General features: G+C 42.7%; 1 protein-coding gene across 4 annotated transcripts in view; it reads left to right on the forward strand.

Annotated features, from left to right (window-relative positions):
- TFDP1 (transcription factor Dp-1) overlaps window positions 1-20,571 on the forward strand; it is a 137,604-nt gene that overhangs the window by 81,553 nt on the left and 35,480 nt on the right. For 3 of the 4 annotated variants that reach the window (XM_074990869.1, XM_074990860.1, XM_074990888.1), the window contains 6 exons: window positions 12,227-12,348; window positions 13,734-13,899; window positions 14,069-14,215; window positions 14,388-14,456; window positions 17,665-17,816; window positions 20,047-20,213. In XM_074990869.1, the coding sequence (XP_074846970.1) occupies window positions 12,227-12,348; window positions 13,734-13,899; window positions 14,069-14,215; window positions 14,388-14,456; window positions 17,665-17,816; window positions 20,047-20,213 (823 nt within the window). The remainder of the gene's footprint in view (window positions 1-12,226; window positions 12,349-13,733; window positions 13,900-14,068; window positions 14,216-14,387; window positions 14,457-17,664; window positions 17,817-20,046; window positions 20,214-20,571) is intronic. The other variant, XM_074990879.1, reaches the window with a different exon arrangement.

Consider the following 20,571-nt stretch of genomic DNA (forward strand, 5'->3'; position numbering starts at 1 on the left):
GTAAATACTTTACTCAGGTCAAAGAGTACAAGTACCTGTACATCCACACACACCCCGGTCTTTGGTGGTGGATGCAGTCAATGAGAAGAAGCATCAGGGTCACTAGGTTCCAGTTCCAAAGTTCAAGGACACTAAACACTTGAAACCTTTTTGGAGGAAGATCTACTCTACTGGGGTCTGATGCTCAGGGTTGCTAAACAGATGGTCATCCTGAGCCAGGACAACTGATTCCTGGACTGTGGCCGTCAAGTTCAAGAAATCTGTATTTGAGGATCTGAAGGAGGAGTTCTTGGCACTTATGCAGGAGGGCAAGGTCATGAACCTGCCTGCATGTGGCTCTAGATGTGGGTGATACAGCAGCTCAGTCTGTCATCTCGAACGTCTCTGTGTGCCAGATGGCCTGGTTACAACCATCAGATCTTCTGCTGGTGGTCCAACAAACAATCTGGGACTTCCCCTTTGATTGTGTGGGGTTATTCACTCAGCAGACTCTCACCATTAAGTCTTTGGGTATTCATACTTCCTACACAGCAGAAACCAGCAGCAACAGTCCAGGTCCTTTCAACCACATGGGCACTTGGACTGGAGCTCATAGTGCACTATTCTCGCTGCAAGCCTTCCTGTCAATAGTCTGCGGCCAGTCTCAGCCAGTCCAAGCACTCCTTTAGCTGGTGTGCCCGAGACTGGAGTACCTGCACTACTGGATCCTACCCTGACATTTGTCAACAGACTCTGTCTGTTCCTCCCAGCCTGGCTGGCCATTGCATCAGACCTCAGGACTATTTCTTCAGAGCATGCCATCCCTTTCCAGTCCACTCCATTCTCCTGTCTTCGCCCTCTCCCTGCCCCTGTGCATCCCTCCTTCAGGTACGCTTCTCACAAGTTGCTTCTCCTCCTGGAGGTGCAGTCACTTGTGAACCCGAGGGTGGTGCAAAAAGTGCCCCTCCTCCCCCACCCCCAGCCAATACCCCATACGGGGGCCTGGGCTTCTACTCCAGATAGTTTCTGGTTCCAAAGGCAAAGGTGGGTTGCCACCATCCTGGATCTCTTGGAACTCAACAAATTCATTGGAGAATAAGCTTTCGTGGGCAAAGACCTGCTTCAGCAGATGCATGGGTAGGGGGGAGCAGTTTCAGAAGGGTATTTAAACAGTGGGGTCTCAGTAAGAGGGAGGGCCAGAGCTGACAAGGTCTATTCAGCAAGGTGGAAATGGCCCAGTATCAACAGCACTTACCAAAAGATGATCTTTCACTGTCACAGACCTTGGGAGGCAGGCCTGTCCTTGCCTATAGACAGCCTGCCAACCTTAAGCAAATCCTCACCAGCCACTACAAATCACAAACCAATGACTCTAGGCCTGGAACCAGCCCCCGCAACAGTCCTTGCTGCCAACTCTGCTCACATATCTACACCAGTGACATCATCATAGGCCCTAACTCCAACTATGCCATCAGGGGCTCCTTTACCTGCACATCTACTAATACAGTATGTGCCATCATGTGCTAGCAATGCCCCACTGCAATTTACATTGGCCAAACTGGACAGTCTCTACATAAATGGACATAAATCAGACATCAGGAACACTAATGTACAGAAGCCTGTGGGAGAAACACTTCAATCTCCCTGAATCGCTGGTAGATTTAAGGGTGACAGTTCTGAAACAAAACAATTTCAAAAATCAAATGGAGAGAGAAATCTCTGAGCTGCAATTTATTTGCAAATTTGACTCGATTAACCATGGATTAAGCAGAGACTGGGAGTGGCTCACAGTTTACAAAGGCAGTTTCTCTGCTCTGGGTGCTAATATCTCCCCATTAGACTCTGACAAAGCCTCCCATCCCCCTGACTGATCTGACTTGTGTTTTCCTCTTTTGATAAGTGCTGTTGATACTGGGCCATTTCCACCTCGCTGAATAGACCTTGTCAGCTCTGGCCGTCCCTCTTACTGGGACCCCACTCTTTAAATACCCCTCTGGAAACCCCCTGCCCCCACTCATGCATCTGATGAAGCAGGTGCTTGCCTATGAAAGCTTATGCTCCAAAATATCTGTTCGTCTGTAAGGTGCCACAAGAATTCTTGTTGTTCTCGAAGATACAGACTAACACGGCTACCTCTCTGATACTTGTCAACAAATTCATTGTGTCTCACAAGTTTTACATGGTGTCTCTGGGCATCATTATCACCTCTCTGGATCTGAGGGACTGGTACACAGCTCTCAACCTAGCTTCTACATTTCCATCCATTCCTCCTGCCAGCGGTACCTACAGTTCAGAGTGGGCCACCTGCACCTCCAATTTTAAGCCCTTCCATTCAGGCTGTCCACAGCCCCCAGGAGGTTCACCAAGTGTGTGGCGGTGGGGGCTATCTTCCTCCACCGCAGTGGTGTCCAGGTCTACCCATATTTGGCCAATTGAGTCCTGCGGGTTTGCTCTTCCTGCCAGGTGCAGGCATAGATGGCGTTTACCAGGCAGACTTTGGGCAGGCTGGATCCGTTGCTCAACTCACCAAAGTCCTCGCTGCTCCCAGCTGAGCACACAGAGTTCATCAGGGCAGTTCTCAGCACTATTCAAGCCAGGGCGTTTGTCCCCGATCATCGCTACCAGGCTTTTGTCCAGCTCCTACGCTTTTCTCTGAGTTTCTTATCCCCATGGTCCACACATTTTTCGGTTTCTGGATTACATGGCAGTCTACACTTACGTAGTGCCATTCGCCAGGTTTCATCTCCGCCCTCTCCAGGTGTGGCTGGCTTCAACATACTGTCCCAGCCAGGACAGCCTAGACATGGTCATGGCCCTGCCTTGCCATGTCTCCAAAGCTCTCCTTTGGTGGGCATGTCCACAGAATGTCCTTGGATGTGTTCCCTTTCATGCTTCTCAGTCAACTGTGTCCCTGGTCACAGATGCATGAGTTTTAGGCTGTGGTGCTCACCTGGGACGTAACACAACTCAGGCATCACTCCGCACCTACGTGCATGAGCTCCACCTGTTAGCTTTGCTTATCTGGCATTTCTGTTTCATCTCCCTGTTCGCTGTGCAGCAGTAATGATGGACAATACAATAGTCATTTATTACATCAACCAGCAAAGGGAGGGTGCTCTCCTCCCCATTCTTCTCAGAAGTGCTGCACCTGTGGGAGCTGTGTATAGCCTATTCCATTCACTTGGAGTTGTTCACCTGAAGTTGTCCTATCTCTCAGAGGCCCAGAACCAACTGGTGGATCATCTCAGTTGTCAGTTCCTGGCCCATGAGTGGTCGATCCATGTGGAAATCCACCACTCAATCTTATAAAAGCATGGTAGTAGTGTCAAGTAGTTTCCCCGTGGGTGCTCCACTTTAGGTGTTGGTGTGTCCTTGTGCTGGCACTGAGATTCTTTTGGCAGCCCTGGTTTTCCCATGCCAGGCGTGCGCAGCAGCACCTCCTTGTGCTATCTGGCACACGTGCCATATGGGATCCCTCAGTTCCTTCTCTGCCATCCATGGCTGTAGACAGAACATTGTCCTCTCTTCAAAACAAGTTAGATAGTCAATAGTTTCTTACTGTAGCCTTCCTATTCAAGTTACTCTCCTTATTAGAGTCAACGTTAGTTATTTGTAAAAAAAAAATGTATATATATATATAGTTTAGTAGCCTTAGGATTTTTTTTTTATTATTTTTTTGCTGTGTCACTGCCATGCTGAGTTCCCTGGGCTTTAAACGGTGTGCCACATGAGGGAAGCCTCTGCCAGCCTCCTCCATTAAATGCTTGGATGAGGGACGCCAGACTTAGTCCTGTACCCACTGCTCCAGCCTCATGATGAGGGCTAGAAAGGACTAAACCAACAGGCTCAAAACGTATTTATATGAGAAGTCCCTCTGACCAGCAACCCCAGAGCAACCATCTGCTAAAGACTTGATACAGGAGGGCAAAGGTATGGACTCGAAACATCCCTCTGCCTCGGTCGGCACCCTTCCTGCAGCGGCTAATCTATCTCTGGCATGTTCCCAGTCTCCAGCACTGTGTTCACAGGCCATGCCAGCAGAATAACTTTCCGCAGCCTCCCCAACACCGCCTTTGCCGACACTGCCTAAGAGAGTGCTGCGTGAACTGAGCTGTAAGCACCACCGGCTTTGGCCAGCTTGACCCTGGGGCACAAGAGGTCTCATAAGACCAAGAACCCACCTTCTGTGCCAAACCTGGAGCATAAATGGCACTGCTCCAAGTCACCACACCACTTGCAACGGTCGCTGGACATGGCACAGCATAGCATCAGGGCCAACTCATTGCCCCACACCCATGTGGCATTGGAAACAGCATCAAGGCAGCACCAAGACAGTGCACCTCTAGAACTGCTGGCATCCAAGCACGGCACAGTATCAAAGCGGCGACAAACCAACTTGCTGCTGAAAGTATACCTGGCACTGGGTCCAGCACTGCTTAGCTCTTCACACCAGGCTTCCATGGTACCACCCACATCCTCATGCCTATCCCAGAGATCAGAACTCTCAGGTGCATTGAGAACCAGACCTCAGACCCTGGCAAAGGGCGGTTCCAACTGGAGAGAAATATATTGCAACAAACACTCCAGCCCCATGCACTCAGCTTTTCAAGAAGTACCACCCACTATGATGAATCCACAACCGTTTCCACCACGGTTCCTGCTTCATTATTCCATCACCACAATCTGGCACCGCACTGGTCATCATGGCAAGCTTGATCGCCACATTCTCATGTACCATCAGGCTGTCCAGGGCTTCTGGGGATCATCCCCCCTCACCACGGTCTTCTACATTGGCACCGTGTCCGCTGTCCAAACATTCCAGCACTGAGGACTGCATTTCAGAGGGTGGACAAAAATCCTTTTTGCATCCTTCCTCGTCCTCGCCAGATGATTTGCTGCTGTCGGTGTCGTTTCCTCCTGTGGACAATGCCAAAACCTTTCAGGACCTCTTCCAGTGGGTGGCCCTGGCACAGGAATAGGACTTGCAAAAGGTTCCAATCAAACAATACAGGCCTCTTTGCACCCTGCAGCCACTTTCTTCCTTGGGAGTGGCAATGCCAATGGACGAGTCCATTACGAGCTCCACCCGTGCTGTTTGTCAAATGCTGGCTTCCATCTCCACTACAAATGAAAAGGCTGACAAGAAATACTTTGTGGCCTCCAAAGATGCAGGGTTTCTTTTTACCCACCCACAGCCAAACTCGCTAGTCATGGATGCTGTCTGAAACAAAACCAAATTGTTCCATTTGTTCCATTGTTCCAAATGTATCCATTCCTCAGGATAAATCAAGAGAAAAATGGGATCTCAGAGGTTGTAAAGTTTATTTGTCTGGCATGCTATTGCTGCAGTCAGCCAACTACACGGTCATGCTGGCTGATTACAGCAGCCTACAATAAACTCCAAGAGTTGGTCCCACCTTTACAAGAGCAACAGCGCCCAGCCCTCGTTGATGTTACCCACAAGGGGCACATCATTGCTTGTAGAGCCCTACAGTCCACAATGGATATAGCGGATACAGTAGCCCAGGACACGTCGTGGCTTCAACCATCGGGGGTCTCTATGGAATTACAACAGAAGGTAGAAGATCTCCCCTTCAGTAGTCAACACCTGTTTACCTAAAAGACTGATGTGGTCTTTCATTCAATGAAGGACTCACGCACCACACTTGGTATTCTGGGCATATATATACCTCTGATCAAGTGGGCTCACTACTCACCCTACCAGAGGCAATGGGAACATTTCCAGCAGCTACACCAGCAACGATGTTTCAAGCCCTGCCAGTAACCCCTGTCTTAGTGATGATGACCCAGTAAACAACACCAACAGCAGTCCTCAGCATCTCATCCTCAACTACCCAGACATCAGTTTTGAGGGTGTGGTCGAGAGTCTGAAACATCTTTGTGATCCAACCAACACATAGTCTACCAGTCACCCATTTCATCACTGCCTCCACCACTTTTTTTTATAGCTGGGATGCCGTTACCATTGACAAGTGGGCCCTGGAGTTAGTGGCCCAGGGGTACTCTATGCCATTTACCTGTATCCTGCCTACCCATCCCCCTACCTGTCCCTCTTCAGGGACCCTTGTCATGAGCCTCTTCTTGAGCTAGAGGTTCAGCACCTCCTCTGTCTGGGAGCTGTTGAGCCAGTCCCTATGGAGTTTCAGGGCAGGGGGTTCCCTTGACCTCAGGAGGCTCAACAAATAACGTTCTCTATTGACGGTTCAGAACTGTGACTCTTGCGACCATTATCCTGGCTTTGGATAGAAACTATTGGCTCTCAGCCCTTGACCTACAAGATGCCTACTTTCATATCACCATCCACCCGGCACACAGGCATTCTTTTGGTTCACAGTGGGGCCTCACCATTGTCAGTACCAGGTCCTCCATTTTGGGCTGTCCACTGTGCCCAGCGTGTTTTCAAAGATTTTGTCAGTCATAGGAGCTGTCCAACTCGGATGGTGAGCACTCCTTGGTACACTGTGGATGCAGGGGCTGTAGCCGATAGAGGAGCTCACACTTCACATGTGCTTCATGGAACTCAGAGCCATCAATCTAATTTGGGGGAAGGGACACAACATTTATTGGATCTCAGGTAGCGTGGGTGTTAAGAAACAATATGCCCTTCGCGTTTCATGTCAGCAGGCAGGAAACCTGTTCATTGGCTCTGTGCCACAAAGCTCTTTGATTGTGGGACTTTTGTGTCCAACACGTAATCCACCTAGAAGCCTTGCACCTTCCTGGTATCTGGAACATGCTCATCGATCACATTAGTAGGTCCTTCTTTTCTCACCATGAGCAGTCCCTTCACTTGGAGTCTGGCCGTGTGCTCTTCCAGAAGTGGGGAGCTTTCTGAGTGGACCTGTTCAAAATCAGGCAAAGAACATGTCATTAGGTCTCCCTGCAAGGATTCAACAAAGCTCGCACTCTGATGCCTTTCCCCTGACTTAGTTAGGAGACTTGATGTACATCTTTCTGCCAGTCTTGCTCATCAGCAAAGTCCACATGAAGATCAAGCGGGATAAAGTGTGACTCACGAGTATTCCAGCCTAGCCTTATCAGTATTGGGGTGCTTATAGAACTGGCTATAGCAGCCTTGTGGACACCCAGACCTGCTGTTGCAGGATCATGGTTGGCTGCTACACCTGAAGCTCCACTCACTTCACCTCACAGCTTGGATTGTGCATGGCGGAATCTGGAGGAATAAGCCTGCTCTAGCTAAGTACAGCAGGTCCTCTTGGATGGGAGAAAGCTCTACTTGATGAAAACAACTTGCCTAGCAAAGCATAAGCTAGCTTTCTCATGTTGGGCAGAGGAGCAGAGTATTTCCTTATCCCAGTCATCTCTGCAGTCCATTCTGGATTACTTGCTTTGTTTATAGCACCATGCCCCTGCCTGTTCTTCAGTCAGGGTTAACCTAATGGCTGACTCTGTCAATCTTTCACCATCACAAACAAGGTAGATCAGTCGTCTCAGATGATGTGGTGACTAGGTTCCTGAAGGCCTTGAAGGACTCTTTCGACTGGTCCAATGGGAGGGATCTCAACTTTGTCTTCTCTAGGCTCATGGGCCTGCCCTTTGGGCTTACAGCTTTTGTTCTCCTTTCTCACTTGTCAGGGAAAGTCAGAACATAAGAACGGCCATACTGGGTCAGACCAAAGCTCCATCTAGCACAGTATCCTGTCTGCCGACAGTAGCCAATGCCAGGTGCCCCAGAGGAGGTGAACCAAAGACAATGATCAAGCAATTTGTCTCCTGTCATCCATCTCCTGCCTTCGAGGAAAGGCTAGGCACCATACCTTACCCCTTGCTAATAGCCATCTATGGACCTAACCTCCAAATATTTATCAAGCTCTTTTTTAAACTGTTAGAGTCCTGGCCTTCACAGCGTCCTCTGGTAAGGAGTTCCACAGGTTGACTGTGAGCTGTGTGAAGAAGAACTTTCTTTTATTAGTTTTGAACCTGCTACCCATTAATTTCATTTGGTGTCCTCTAGTTCTTATATTATGGGAACAAGTAAATAACTTTTCTGTATTCACTTTCTCCACACCATTCATGATTTTATATACCTCTATCATATCGCACCTCAGTCTCCTCTTTTCTAGACTGAAAAGTCCCAGTCTCTCTAGCCTCTCCTCATATGGGACCCGTTCCAAACCCTTAATCATTTTAGTTGCCCTTTTCTGAACCTTTTCTAACGCCAGCATATCTTTTTCCAGGTGAGAGGACCACATCTGCACGCAGTACTCAAGATGTGGGCGTACCATAGTTTTATATAGGGGAAGTAAGATATTCTTGTCTTATTTTCTATCCCTTTTTTAATTATTCCTAACACCCTATTTGCTTTACTGACTGCCACTTCACACTGCATGGATGTTTTCAGAGAACTATCCACTATAATTCCAAGATCCCTTTCCTGATCTGTTGTAGCTAAATTTGCCCCCATCATATTGTATGTATAATTGGGGTTATTTTTCCTAATGTGCATTACCTTACGCTTACCCACATTAAATTTCATTTGCCATTTTGCTGCCCAATCACTCAGTTTGCTGAGATCTTTCTGAAGTCTTCACAGTCTGCTTTGGTTTTGAATATCCTGAACAGTTTGGTGTCATTAGGTCCATACATGGCTGTTAGCCAGGGGTAAAGTGTGGTGCCCTAGCCTTCAGTACAAGGGCAGGAGATGGATGGCAGGAGATAAATCACTTGATCATTGTCTTTTGTTCTCCTTCTCTGGGGCACCTGGCATTGGCCGCTGTCGGCAGACGGGATGCTGGGCTGGATGGACCTTTGGTCTGACCCAGTATGGCCATTCTTATGTTCTTATGTATGTTCTTATGTTCATCTGCAAAGTTTGCCACCTCACTGCTTACCCCTTTCTCTAGATCATTGACGAATAAGTTGAACAAGATTGGTCCCAGGACTGACCCTTGGGGAATGCCACTAGTTACCCCCTTCCATTGTGAAAATTTACCGTTTATTCCTATCCTTTGTTTCCTGTCTTTTAACCAGTTCCCAGTCCATGAAAGGATCTTTCCTCCTATCCCATGACCACCTAATTTACATAAGAGCCTTTGGTGAGGGACCCCGTCAAAGGCTTTCTGGAAATCTAAGTATACTATGTCTACTGGATCCCCCCATCCGCATGCCTGTTAACCCCTTGAAAGATCTCTAATAGATTAGTAAGACACGACTTCCCTTTACAGAAACCATGTTGACTTTTGCTGAACAAGTCATGTTCCTCTATGTGTCTGACAATTTTATTCTTTACTATTTTTTCTACTAATTTGCCTGGTACTGACATTAGACTTACCGGTCTATAATTGCTCGGGTCTCCTTTAGAGCCCTTTTTAAATATTGGTGTTATATTAGCTGTCTTCCAATCATTGGGTACCGAAGCTGATTTAAAGGATAGGTTACAAACCACCGTTAATAGTTCCGCAATTTCACATTTGAGTTCTTTCAGAACCCTTGGGTGAATACCATCTGGTCCCAGAGACTTGTGACTGTTTAGCCTATCAGTTAGTTCCAAAACCACCTCTAATGACACTTCAATCTGGGACAGTTCCTCAGATTTGTCACCCCTAAAGGGCAGCTCAGTTTTGGGAATCTGTCTAACATCCTCAGCCGTGAAGACTGAAGCAAAGAAATCATTTAGTTTTTCCGCAATGGCATTATCTTCCTTGATAGCTCCTTTTATGTCTCTATCGTCCAGTTATAGTTACAGTCCTTGTTGCTATTACCTCAGGAAGACATGCCTGTGAAATTAAATCTGTCATTTCAGAGCTCCTGTACATCGTGCTCTACAAAGACACGGTCCAGATGCATCTCCACCCAGCCTTTCCAATGAAATATTCTACCTGGAATGTATCAAGCCCTTTCACGGTTCTTTATTTCGGTGCCTATAAAATGAAATACCTTTCAGTGTCCTCTCGGAGGATTTTGAATTGGAATATTACGTCATTCTTATTTACTATGAGTTGGCACAGGCTATACCTCCACCAGTGTTGAAGGCTTACTCAATCTAGGCTCAGGCATCTTCGGCTCCATGTCACTACCTAGGATATGTGCAAGGCCACAATGTGATCTCCAATACATATGATCACAGCAGATTATGCCATCACCCAGCAAGCAAGAAATAATGCTGGAACTGGCAGAGCTGTATTGCGGTTAACACATACATGAATGTCTACCCACCTCTGATAGTATTGCTTGGGAGTTACCTACAACGGAGTGGAGATTTTTGAAGCCAGTGTTTGTGTAACTGACAACAAGCAGGCTTGAACTGGGGACCTCTGGAGCTTAGTGCAGGCACCTCTACAGCATGAGCGAAAGACCAGCTGGTTACAATGGAATGGACATGAGCAGGCACTCAGGAAAAAAAGATGGTTACCTTTGCAACTGTTCTCTGAGATGTGTTGCTCATATGCATTCCTTGCTGCACCCTCCTTTCCCTGCTCTTGGATTTCTGACAAGAAGGATGAGGTAGGAGGTGGAGAATGATGCTGATTAGTTGGTACATATGTTTGCTACTCCAGACAGCACTGGAGCTGGTCTCCTATAGGTACCAGTGAGGGAGAAACTACAGTCACCAGTGCTTGCAGCGAGCCTTCACATACCTGCAGTGGAATGGATATCAGCAACAGAAGGTAACTGTCTTTTCGGGCTTTTCCTTTAATTAGACCAGTCAAACCCCTGGAGGCTTGCACACTTAGACTCCTCTGCCCCCTTGATGAAACCCCTGCTACCTTCTTCAGGACCATCTGTCCCACTACACTTGAATCCTTCTGGGCTGAGCCTGCTTGCCCACAACTCTTTTGTTGGGCACAGAGGGACAGGGTCCTATAGTGTTTCTGGGGCAGGCCCAGCCCTGGTACTGTTTCAAGGTTGAATCAGTGTCATTGATGAGCCCCTGTCCCAGGGGCTGAGGGCTGCAGAGTGACCTCCATGCAGCTAGTGGCTTGTATTCTCAACTGCTGGAGGAGCCATTACATTTATTTATTGACAAAATTTGCAGAATTGTGCAGCCTTTTAAAAATTGTGCATAACGTTTTTACTTTTTGTCACAGAATTCTCTCAGTCGTAGTAGTAAAGTTAGGACCTTGTACTATGGCACACTGAATACTGTGTTATGTTTGAAGTACTGGTCTGATGAATAAGCACCTCTGAAGTTACTTGAATTAAATATGAAACAAAATAATAACCTCTAAAGTATTCCATGTATTATGTGTTTAAATCTGGAATGTATTTACTCTTCAGCTGCTCTTAAACTTTCAAATTTCATTGTGCTGTAGAATTTTGTATTGGCACTAATCTATTGTAATTGGTCTGAGGAAGAAGATTGAGGCAGCTGGGTAGAAGGATATTGAGGCATTTGACACCTCAGAAAATATGGAACTTGTTTTGATGTTTTAGCTCTCATATTCAATTTAATGCCTCTTTTAGGGAAGTAGATGCAATAGAGATGAATAGGCATATTTTTCTACAAAATCAGGAAGGTTATATTGTATCAGTTTATTTTGGGAAATTTTTCTTAGCAATACCTTTCTAAATCTTATAGTAAAGAGGGATTAGATGTGAACCACAATCTGCCTCAGAGACTAAGGTTATTGCATAATCTAGTTTCACAACTGTAGAGAAAACTGGGTTCTGTACATACTGTGAAAACAGCTTGGATCTATTCGTGGTAAACCTGATCTATATGAAGTGGACTGGAAGAGTGACTTTTACTTTGACACAAGTCCAAATCTGCCTATATTGATTTTGTTTTTGATGCTCTAGTAAGAAGGAAAGAAAATCAGAAAAGATGATGTGACTATTCTTTGCAGTAGGCACTATATGTTATGCCTACTTAGCAGAGAAGTTAGTAGCCTTAGAGTTCCTTTTTATTTTATTTTCTATGATAAGCTTAGTTTATCCTTTCCTCTTTAAATTTGCTGACACGCTTACTAGTGTTAAGTTGTTGAGGCTTGCTTTGACTTTTGGTCAAGTTCATGCTAAATTTTCATCATAGATCCAGAAAGCAAATGAGATTAAACAAAAGCTCATCACTTAAACAGACATTAGTCTAGGCCAATATGTACAAAACCTAGGTATAACTTTAAGGTTTTTTTGTGGTAGTATGGTGGTATTTTATTTATGTTGTAGAGATAGGTGGAAACAAATGGCTCCAAATAGATGGTGAATATGCATCTGATAATGTTGGAGCCTTCTGACTGTATTCCAAATTATTTTGTTTTAACTGTAGGTTATTGGTACACCTCAGAGACCTTCAGCGCCAAATACTATCCTGGTAGGAAGTCCACATACACCCAATTCACACTTTGTATCACAGAACCAGACTGCAGACTCTTCGCCTTGGTCTGCTGGGTGAGCAAAATTCTGTTAAGTTACAAGGGATTAATAGAATTGCTTGGAAATTTTGTCCTAAAGTTCTGTTTTTTGGATTATGTGCTCTGTAGGTACACAGATATGAAGGAGGAATTCAACTTAGGTTTAATTAGAGATCTCTAAATTTTTGATTAATTCCTAGAGATGAGAGAGAAACAAGAACACCTTTTCACATCAATGTAGGATAGATAAGTCAGATTTCTGTGGAAACAAACTGACATGTAGTGTTCTATTGTCATGTTTATGGTTAAATAGTGGCTCCTAAAAGAATGAGTTAAATCAACGGAGGCTTTTCATGCTCTTGTATTGTCAGCTAAACTATGAATGCAATATATTGTTTCAAACCAAACAAGCATAATACTATGAACAATTTTAAAGGAGAAGAATAAGATCATAATTCAACTTGAAGAAAACTTCAATTTCAGATTTAACATAAACAAGCTTTTTACATACAGTGTTTTGAAGGACCCATTGATGAACATACTTGCTTCAAAGTTAACACTTTACTGGTGTCTTTTTTGTAGAAAATATTTATATTAGGGAGTGATGAAGTTGTGTTGTTCCTAAAGCATTTAAGCATCCACATATGTAGAGTTAAAAGCTGTTCCCAGTTGTTGATTTTAATATTTACATTTTTATTGATACAAAATACTTGTTTTATAGTTACCCACGCAATTTTTCATTTGAAATGTGTTCTGAGACTTTCGCTATCATATTCTTCTAAATGATAATGAAATAATACTGCAAGTGCTGTTGGAAGCTTTACCCTAGGTTTTAAGCTTTCATAGTAGAGCTGTATTGTATGATCATTCAGATCCATATTTTGGTTATTCTGTAATATTGAATGCTGTATCAGATTTTGAGTCTGACATATTTTAACTTTCCTGGCTGTCAAATTATCTGTGCTCTAGAAAAATAAATTTTACCTCCTGTAGTTTACAATCACTTTATTATTCAGAGTTTCCCGTTTTAGCCCTTTCTTTTATTCCCCAACTTGAATATGTTTAATATGTAATTGGAATATATTTTTCTTTACTCTCTTCCCTTTCACAAGAAACTTTTTTGCTGCTAATTTGACATCTTCTAAATGTAATGTTCCAAATTCGTTCCTGGTTTTGAAACTAGTCGTTGAAGTGAGATGAACTTAGCTCAATGGGTTTCGTATTCATGTTAATGCCAAGAATTAGTTGTAAATGTAATCATATCCACATTCAGGCAAATAACATTTTATTGTCCTGTTTTAGGAATACATGCCCTCCTTGCTGATTAAAATTTGTGAGGGTTATTATTGAGAACACTGCATGTTTAACTGGTAAACCAGAAAACTGTAATATTGATAGGTTATTTTAAAACATATTTTCTAGGAAGCGCAACAAAAAAGGAGAGAAGAATGGAAAGGGTTTGCGACACTTCTCTATGAAAGTTTGTGAGAAGGTACAGAGAAAAGGAACCACCTCATACAATGAGGTGGCAGATGAGTTGGTTGCAGAGTTCAGTACCACTGATAATCATATTTCACCAAATGACTCAGTAAGTATGTTTTTGGGTTACATGACACATGAAGGGGGAAAAGATGTGTTTTTTGTTTTTCCTTATGCTAAATGAAAAAATTGAGTCACTGAGTTTACTGATCTACTGTAACACATTTTCAAACATTTTCCTCAAAAGTATGTTTTTGATTAATGCATTATGTCTGTAGCAGGCTTATGACCAGAAGAACATTAGACGACGTGTCTATGATGCCTTAAATGTCCTGATGGCTATGAACATTATCTCTAAAGAGAAAAAAGAAATCAAATGGATTGGTCTGCCTACTAACTCGGCTCAGGAATGTCAGAATTTAGAGGTGGGTAAAACATTTTGGTTTTTGAGATCATGGATTAACAATCAATATAAAACTATGATTATTAAAATTCAGTGGATGGCATCTCTAGGTATTTTTAATGCCAAATGTTTTCATCATAAAATATGTTTGAATGTAAAATAATGTTAAAGTAAAATCCCTTTTCTTTCTGAAGGTGGAGATACAAAGAAGACTTGAAAGAATAAAGCAAAAACAGTCTCAGCTACAAGAACTTATTCTACAGGTACAGTCAAGGTACTCTTGTCAGTAGGGCAAGGTAACTTATATTTGTATACCAGTTTTCTTACACATGTTAAAAACAAAAATCTATCAGGAGATTGAAGGATATGCATGCACACAATCAGAATTTAGTACTGTAGCCAAGATTATTGTGTTGTAGGAAAAGTTGAGAAGACCCAGTATTCTTTGTTAAATTCAGTGGCACCTTCACGTGAATTTAAACTAAGATAATGATGTTATAACCTGTACTTTTATTCTTTGAATTTTGACATTCAAGTCAAATCTCAGATTTTGTAATGTTTATTTTTTAAAAGTTTTATAGCCGTTCACAGATTTGAATATTTCATTTGCATTGCATACTAGCATTTGTTTTCTGTGATTCTTTCTCTGACCTGAGAACACAGTCCAGCCACCAAATTTGTTTGCAGACTATATTACACTAGAAAATGTTTGAGTCCTTATGTTTGAAAAAATAACTTTCTATATGTGGACCGGTTCCATGCTGAAATATTAGCTGTAAAAGATGTGAGCTACACCCCTGTTCGTCTCAGGGCAAGACTACTTAAGGTGAGAAAGTCAACCTGAGATCCTCCACTCCAGCTACGAGAATAGTGTCGCTGGAATTGGTGTCTCTTAAGTTGACTTTCTCTACCATCCCCCCAGTGGGAGATTGACACTGCAGTAAATGTAGACATGCTCTCAGTGAACTAACTCTGAAGTATAATTAAAAGGTGAATCTAAAAGCCAGTTTTAACTCTTTAATTGCTGATCGCTTTAGCAGAAAGACCTAGCTAACGTTCTTCTTTGAGAAGTGTTCCCATGGGTTCTCCAGTATAGGTGTGGTTGTTTCTCTGCACTGTTGATTGGAGAACTTTCACAGCAGTGTCCATTAGTCTTATACATCTGCTACCTTTCCTCATTCTGTGCCATGAGGCTAGTACGTGCATGCAGGCTCATGTCCTCTGTTTCTTCTCAACTGCCCTTGGCTAGAAACAGAGCTATTCATAGTCCCACAAAGACCATTACTTTCTATGTACATTTCTGTAGCTAATTGGTCTCTTGTAAAGCTGTAGAGTTTTTTTACTTCTCATAGTGAGCTGTGACATACCCACTATGAGGACAATAAGAAGTCCTGTGGCACCTTGTAGACTAACAGGTATTTTGGAGCATAAGCCTACAAGGGCAAAGACCCGTTTTGTCAGATGCAAGGGTATGAGGGATTGCTTGTGGCCGTCTTTGGCACCAACACCTTCCTACTTTGGTACTCAGAGATCACAAAAACTGACAGCAGCATACACCATTGACATGCCCATGGAGCTGATGGGCATAGATACCAAGACATTGGCACCAAGGGACGAGAGTAAGTGCTCCACTAAAAAGTTCCTCCTGGCTAGACCCAGTAAATACTTCAGGTATGGGGGTGGGACAGTGGGGAATGACACCAGTCACAGACTTGTTCATCATTTACTTGAGCAAGAAATGCCCCTGCCACTGTTCCAGAGCAGGGATAGGACAACACTGCTTGAGCAATGCTCTTGTCCTCACCTGCTCTTATGGTACATTTCTGCCTCGTGGTATTCTTTCAGGACAAAGTTATGCTTAAGCTATGTCCAAAATTCATTACTAAAGTAACATCCCTATTTTACATGAGCCAGTTGATTCATCTTTCACCTTTCTACCCCAAGCCTCATCAAGACCATACAAAGACTATATTACACAGAGGCTCTAGATGTCAGGATAGCCTTAGTTGTCTGCCTGGACAAGATGAAGATTTTCAAGAAGCCCCCCAAGTTTCTTCTCACCATGGCAGAAAAAAAGTGTGTCCAAAGACACTGTTGCCAAATTCATATTATAACATCTCAAATACTGATCATGCATACTTCATAATGTTAATATCCTTATCTGTAGTCATATTCAAGATTGTTCCTGTGTCAGAGATCTGTAGAGTGGTGACTTCGGCATCAGCCCACATTTTCACAGCACATTATGTAATCCCTGGGGACTCCACCTGTTGACACAATCTTTGTCTGCACAGTGCTGTAATGTGTAACTGACCCCACTTTGAAATTCCAGCCCTACAGAAGTGATACTGTTCAGGAGTCACCTATTGTGGAATACCCATATGGATGTTATTCAAAGAAGAAATTACTCACTTTATACATTAACAATAGGTCTTTGGGACTTGTGTTCTTATGAGTGTTCCACAACCCACCCTTCTCCCCTCTACTTAAGAGTTGTTGTCAGTGACTCTGCAGTAGACAAAGACCTGAGGATATTTAGTATACGTGCACTGACTAGCTTCCTGGCAAAGACGGAGAGAGACATCACACATTCAGGCATAATGGGGGCTGCTCCTGAAGTTTGCCAAAGTGAACAGTGCAGGTGCACAAGCACAACTGCAGTGGACTACTCGTAGGGACGTGCATCTTGAAGAACCATTATTACTTCACAAGGTGAGTAACTACTTGAAACATTGTGGTTGGCAGGAAAGAGATGGAACGGGGTCTGGTGTGTCAGGAATTGCCACTTCAAACCAACTTTTCTTAAAAGAAATGTTACCACCACTTCGCCTACTTTGTCAGAAGCCACACCTCCCCCTCAGTAGTAGTTAAAACCTTCAGTTTTCCCCAAACTTTTACAGTGTTACACATTTTTTAAGCACATAATAATTTCACACCTTTATAAATTAAACTTTGAGAGCATGCTGAACATGGTTTGTCCTTGTGTGAACTTAACAGTTGCAGCTATTGCTGGTAGGTGTATTCAGCAATGCTTCTGGTTTGTAGCATAGATGTAACTTTAAGCAAGAAAGGAAACTGACTGTATTGCCACAAATGCTGATGTCACTGGATGCTAGTGTGAGTTGGAAGGAAAATGGCTTATTTTTCAGTGACCCCTAGCATTGATTTCTGGTTTCCTTTTCTCGTGTTCCATGTTTAGTAATATTAAAGAAATTAGGAATATTATTTACATGATAAATATCTGGTTATTTTATATGAAAATATTTTTGTTAATTGGCTAATTCCAAAAGTCAGATTCCAGTAATTTACAAGCTTTGAAAAAAGGTGACTGTCAAATTAACAGATTAGATTCACTAGTCTGCTTTAGTTTCTTCAGAGACACAACAAATATTTTCATTTTAATAAGAAATTAATAAAAAAAGGAATAGTTCTTGAATGTGTAGTTGTGTAAGCCAATATTACTTTTTACAGCAAATTGCCTTCAAGAACCTAGTTCAGCGAAATCGTCAAACAGAACAGCAGGCAAATCGACCACCACCTTCCAATTCTGTCATACATCTTCCATTTATCATTGTGAACACCAGCAAGAAGACTGTGATCGATTGTAGTATTTCAAATGACAAGTAGGTTGTTTGTGAATTTTTAAGTACATCTTCAGAAGCAGAAAGGTGCTAAAGGTATTTGGGGCCAGGGGACGGTCAAAGTGCTCATGGAAGATAATGCCAGTGCGGAGGAGATAACTGATTTCTTTACATATTCATTGCAGAGGATGTAAGGATGATTCTTACATCAGGCATTCTTATTAGGTGACAAATCTGAGGAACTGTCAGTAAAACAAACTGATACAGTAAAGAGTAGTAAGTAACAAGGACTAGGTGGCATTCACACAAGAGTTCTGAAGGAACTCAGATATGAAATTGTAGACCTACTAATGATGGTATGTAACCTATCATTAAAATCAATTTCTGTGCCAGATATCTTGAGGATAACTATTGTGATGCCAGTTTTTAAAATAAAGACTCCAGAGGTGATACTGGATCGCAGGCCAGTAAGCCTAACTTCAGTTTTAGGAAAATTGGTGGAAAGGAAACTGTGATAAAGAACAGTGGGTAAATATAGTTTGTTGGGGGACGAATTGGCATGGCTTTTATAATGGGAAACCATGGGTGCAGCTACACTAGGAACTAACTTCGAAGTTAGGCACAACATTGAAGTAGCCAGAAGAGAGTCTATGCGCATTTTCCCAACTTCAGAGTTCTTACTCCAGTCCCGGCAACGGAGTAGTGCCTTACTTCAAAGTTGCACTTTGAAGTAATTAACTTCAAAGTTATTTTTGTAGTGTAGGCACAGCTGATGCCTCACAAACATATTAGAGTTCTTTGAGGGAGGTTAACAAATATGTGGACACGGATGACCTGTGGGAATAATGTACTTAGGGTTTCAAATGCCTGTGACAAGATCCCTTACCAAAGGTTCTCAAGGAAACTAAATAGTTACAGAATAAGAGGGATGAGGATCACAGTGCAGAGAGGTAGATAAGAGTACCTCAAGGATCTGTACTGGTACCTTTGCTGTTCAGCATATTTTGTAAATGATTTGAGCAAGAAAGGTAAATGATGAGGTGGCAGAGTTTGCAGGTGATTTAAAATTACTCAAGATAGCTAACTCCAAAGCAAATTGCAAGGGGATCTCACAGAACAGTGACTGGATAACTAAGTGGCAGATGAAATTCAATGTTGATAAATACAAAGTCACGCATATTGGAAAACATAATCCCAAATGTACTTGCTAGTCCAAATTAATTCTTACATGCCCCAAATAAATCTTGGGGTCATATGTGTGGCTCTCAGAAAACATCAGCTCAGTCTGCAGTAGCAGTCAAAAAAAAAAAAAAAGAAAAAGGAACAATGTCAGGAGCCATTTGGAAAGAGAGAGAAAATATAAATCTGTGCTGTATCTGTATCCTGAATACTGTGTGCAGATCTGGTCACCTGATCTCATGTCAAATAAGATCTATGAGAAACTGAAAAGGTACAGAACAGGGCAACAAAAATTATAAAGGATGTGTAACAGCTTCCATATGAAGAGATTAATAAGGCTGTAACTGTTCAGCTTGGAAAAAACTAAAAGAGGGAGATGATAATGTTCCATAAAATCATGAATGATGTGGAGAAAGTGAATAGGGATATGTTATTTACCCCTTCACAAAACACAAGTATTGGTGCCACTCGATGCTAATAGGCATGACGTTTAAAAGGAGGAACTACTTTGTATAACACACAGTCAGTCTATGGAACTCATTGTCAGCGAATATTTTGAAGACCAAAATTATAAGTGGATTTTAAAAAGAATTAGATAAGTTAATAGGTGATAGGTCTGTTAATGGGCATTAGTGAGGATGATCATCGGATAGGATACAGCTTCTTGCTCTAGATATTCCGAAGCCTCCAACTTGGAGATGTTGTGACTGGATGACAGGGCATATGGATCATTTGATGATTGCCCTGTTCTGTTTGTTCTCTTTTAAATATCTGGCATTGGCCACTATTGGAAGACAGGATACTGAACTAGATGGACTATTAGTTTGACCCATAATGGTCATTCTTGTCTTATGGGTGTCTAGCTAAGTCTCCTTCCTATTAAGCCTGTTAATGGCTTGCGTGATATGCAACATTTTTATTGTTCGTGTCTTACATAGTGAAAGGTAGGGATTATGAGACATTGAAAAATATTAAAACTATATATGTTGTAATGATTGTGTTTTCTTTTTCTTGAAGTACCACACTTTCTTTTGGAAATGTTTTGGGAAAATTAGTGCAAGTAATACAAGCTGATTGAATTTCTCATCTCCAGGTTTGAATATCTATTTAATTTTGACAATACTTTTGAAATTCATGATGATATAGAAGTACTAAAGCGCATGGGAATGGCTTGTGGCCTAGAATCTGGAAGCTGTTCAGCAGAGGACCTAAAAATTGCAAGAAGTTTGGTTCCTAAAGCTCTGGAACCCTATGTGACAGGTTAGTTACTCAAAGTAAGATGCTACTCCTGTTTTTTCCCTTTGAAGTGGGACTTGAAGAAAAACTTGTTGAACTAGATGTGTGACTTTGACCCATCTCTTAGTTAACTTAGTTGCTAACTTTTATTCACCAAACTGTTTTCAAATGTGTACGCTTGTTGTAGTTGGATGTAAGTGGTAAGAAAGAGTCTGAATTTTTTCCCTTTTTTAAGCGATTGTCCCTGTGTACTGCTACTTCAGGGTGCATATGTGTTCCAAGTCCGAAGATTTTTCCCTAGCAGGGTCTACCTGGTCAGCATGTGTGCCCTTACTCTCCTACTCCTCACTCAAGATAAAGAGAACTTCTAGACTGCTGTTGT

The sequence above is a fragment of the Carettochelys insculpta genome, chromosome 1 (assembly GCF_033958435.1).
Source record: "Carettochelys insculpta isolate YL-2023 chromosome 1, ASM3395843v1, whole genome shotgun sequence".
In the NCBI taxonomy this organism is placed as follows: Eukaryota; Metazoa; Chordata; order Testudines; family Carettochelyidae; genus Carettochelys; species Carettochelys insculpta.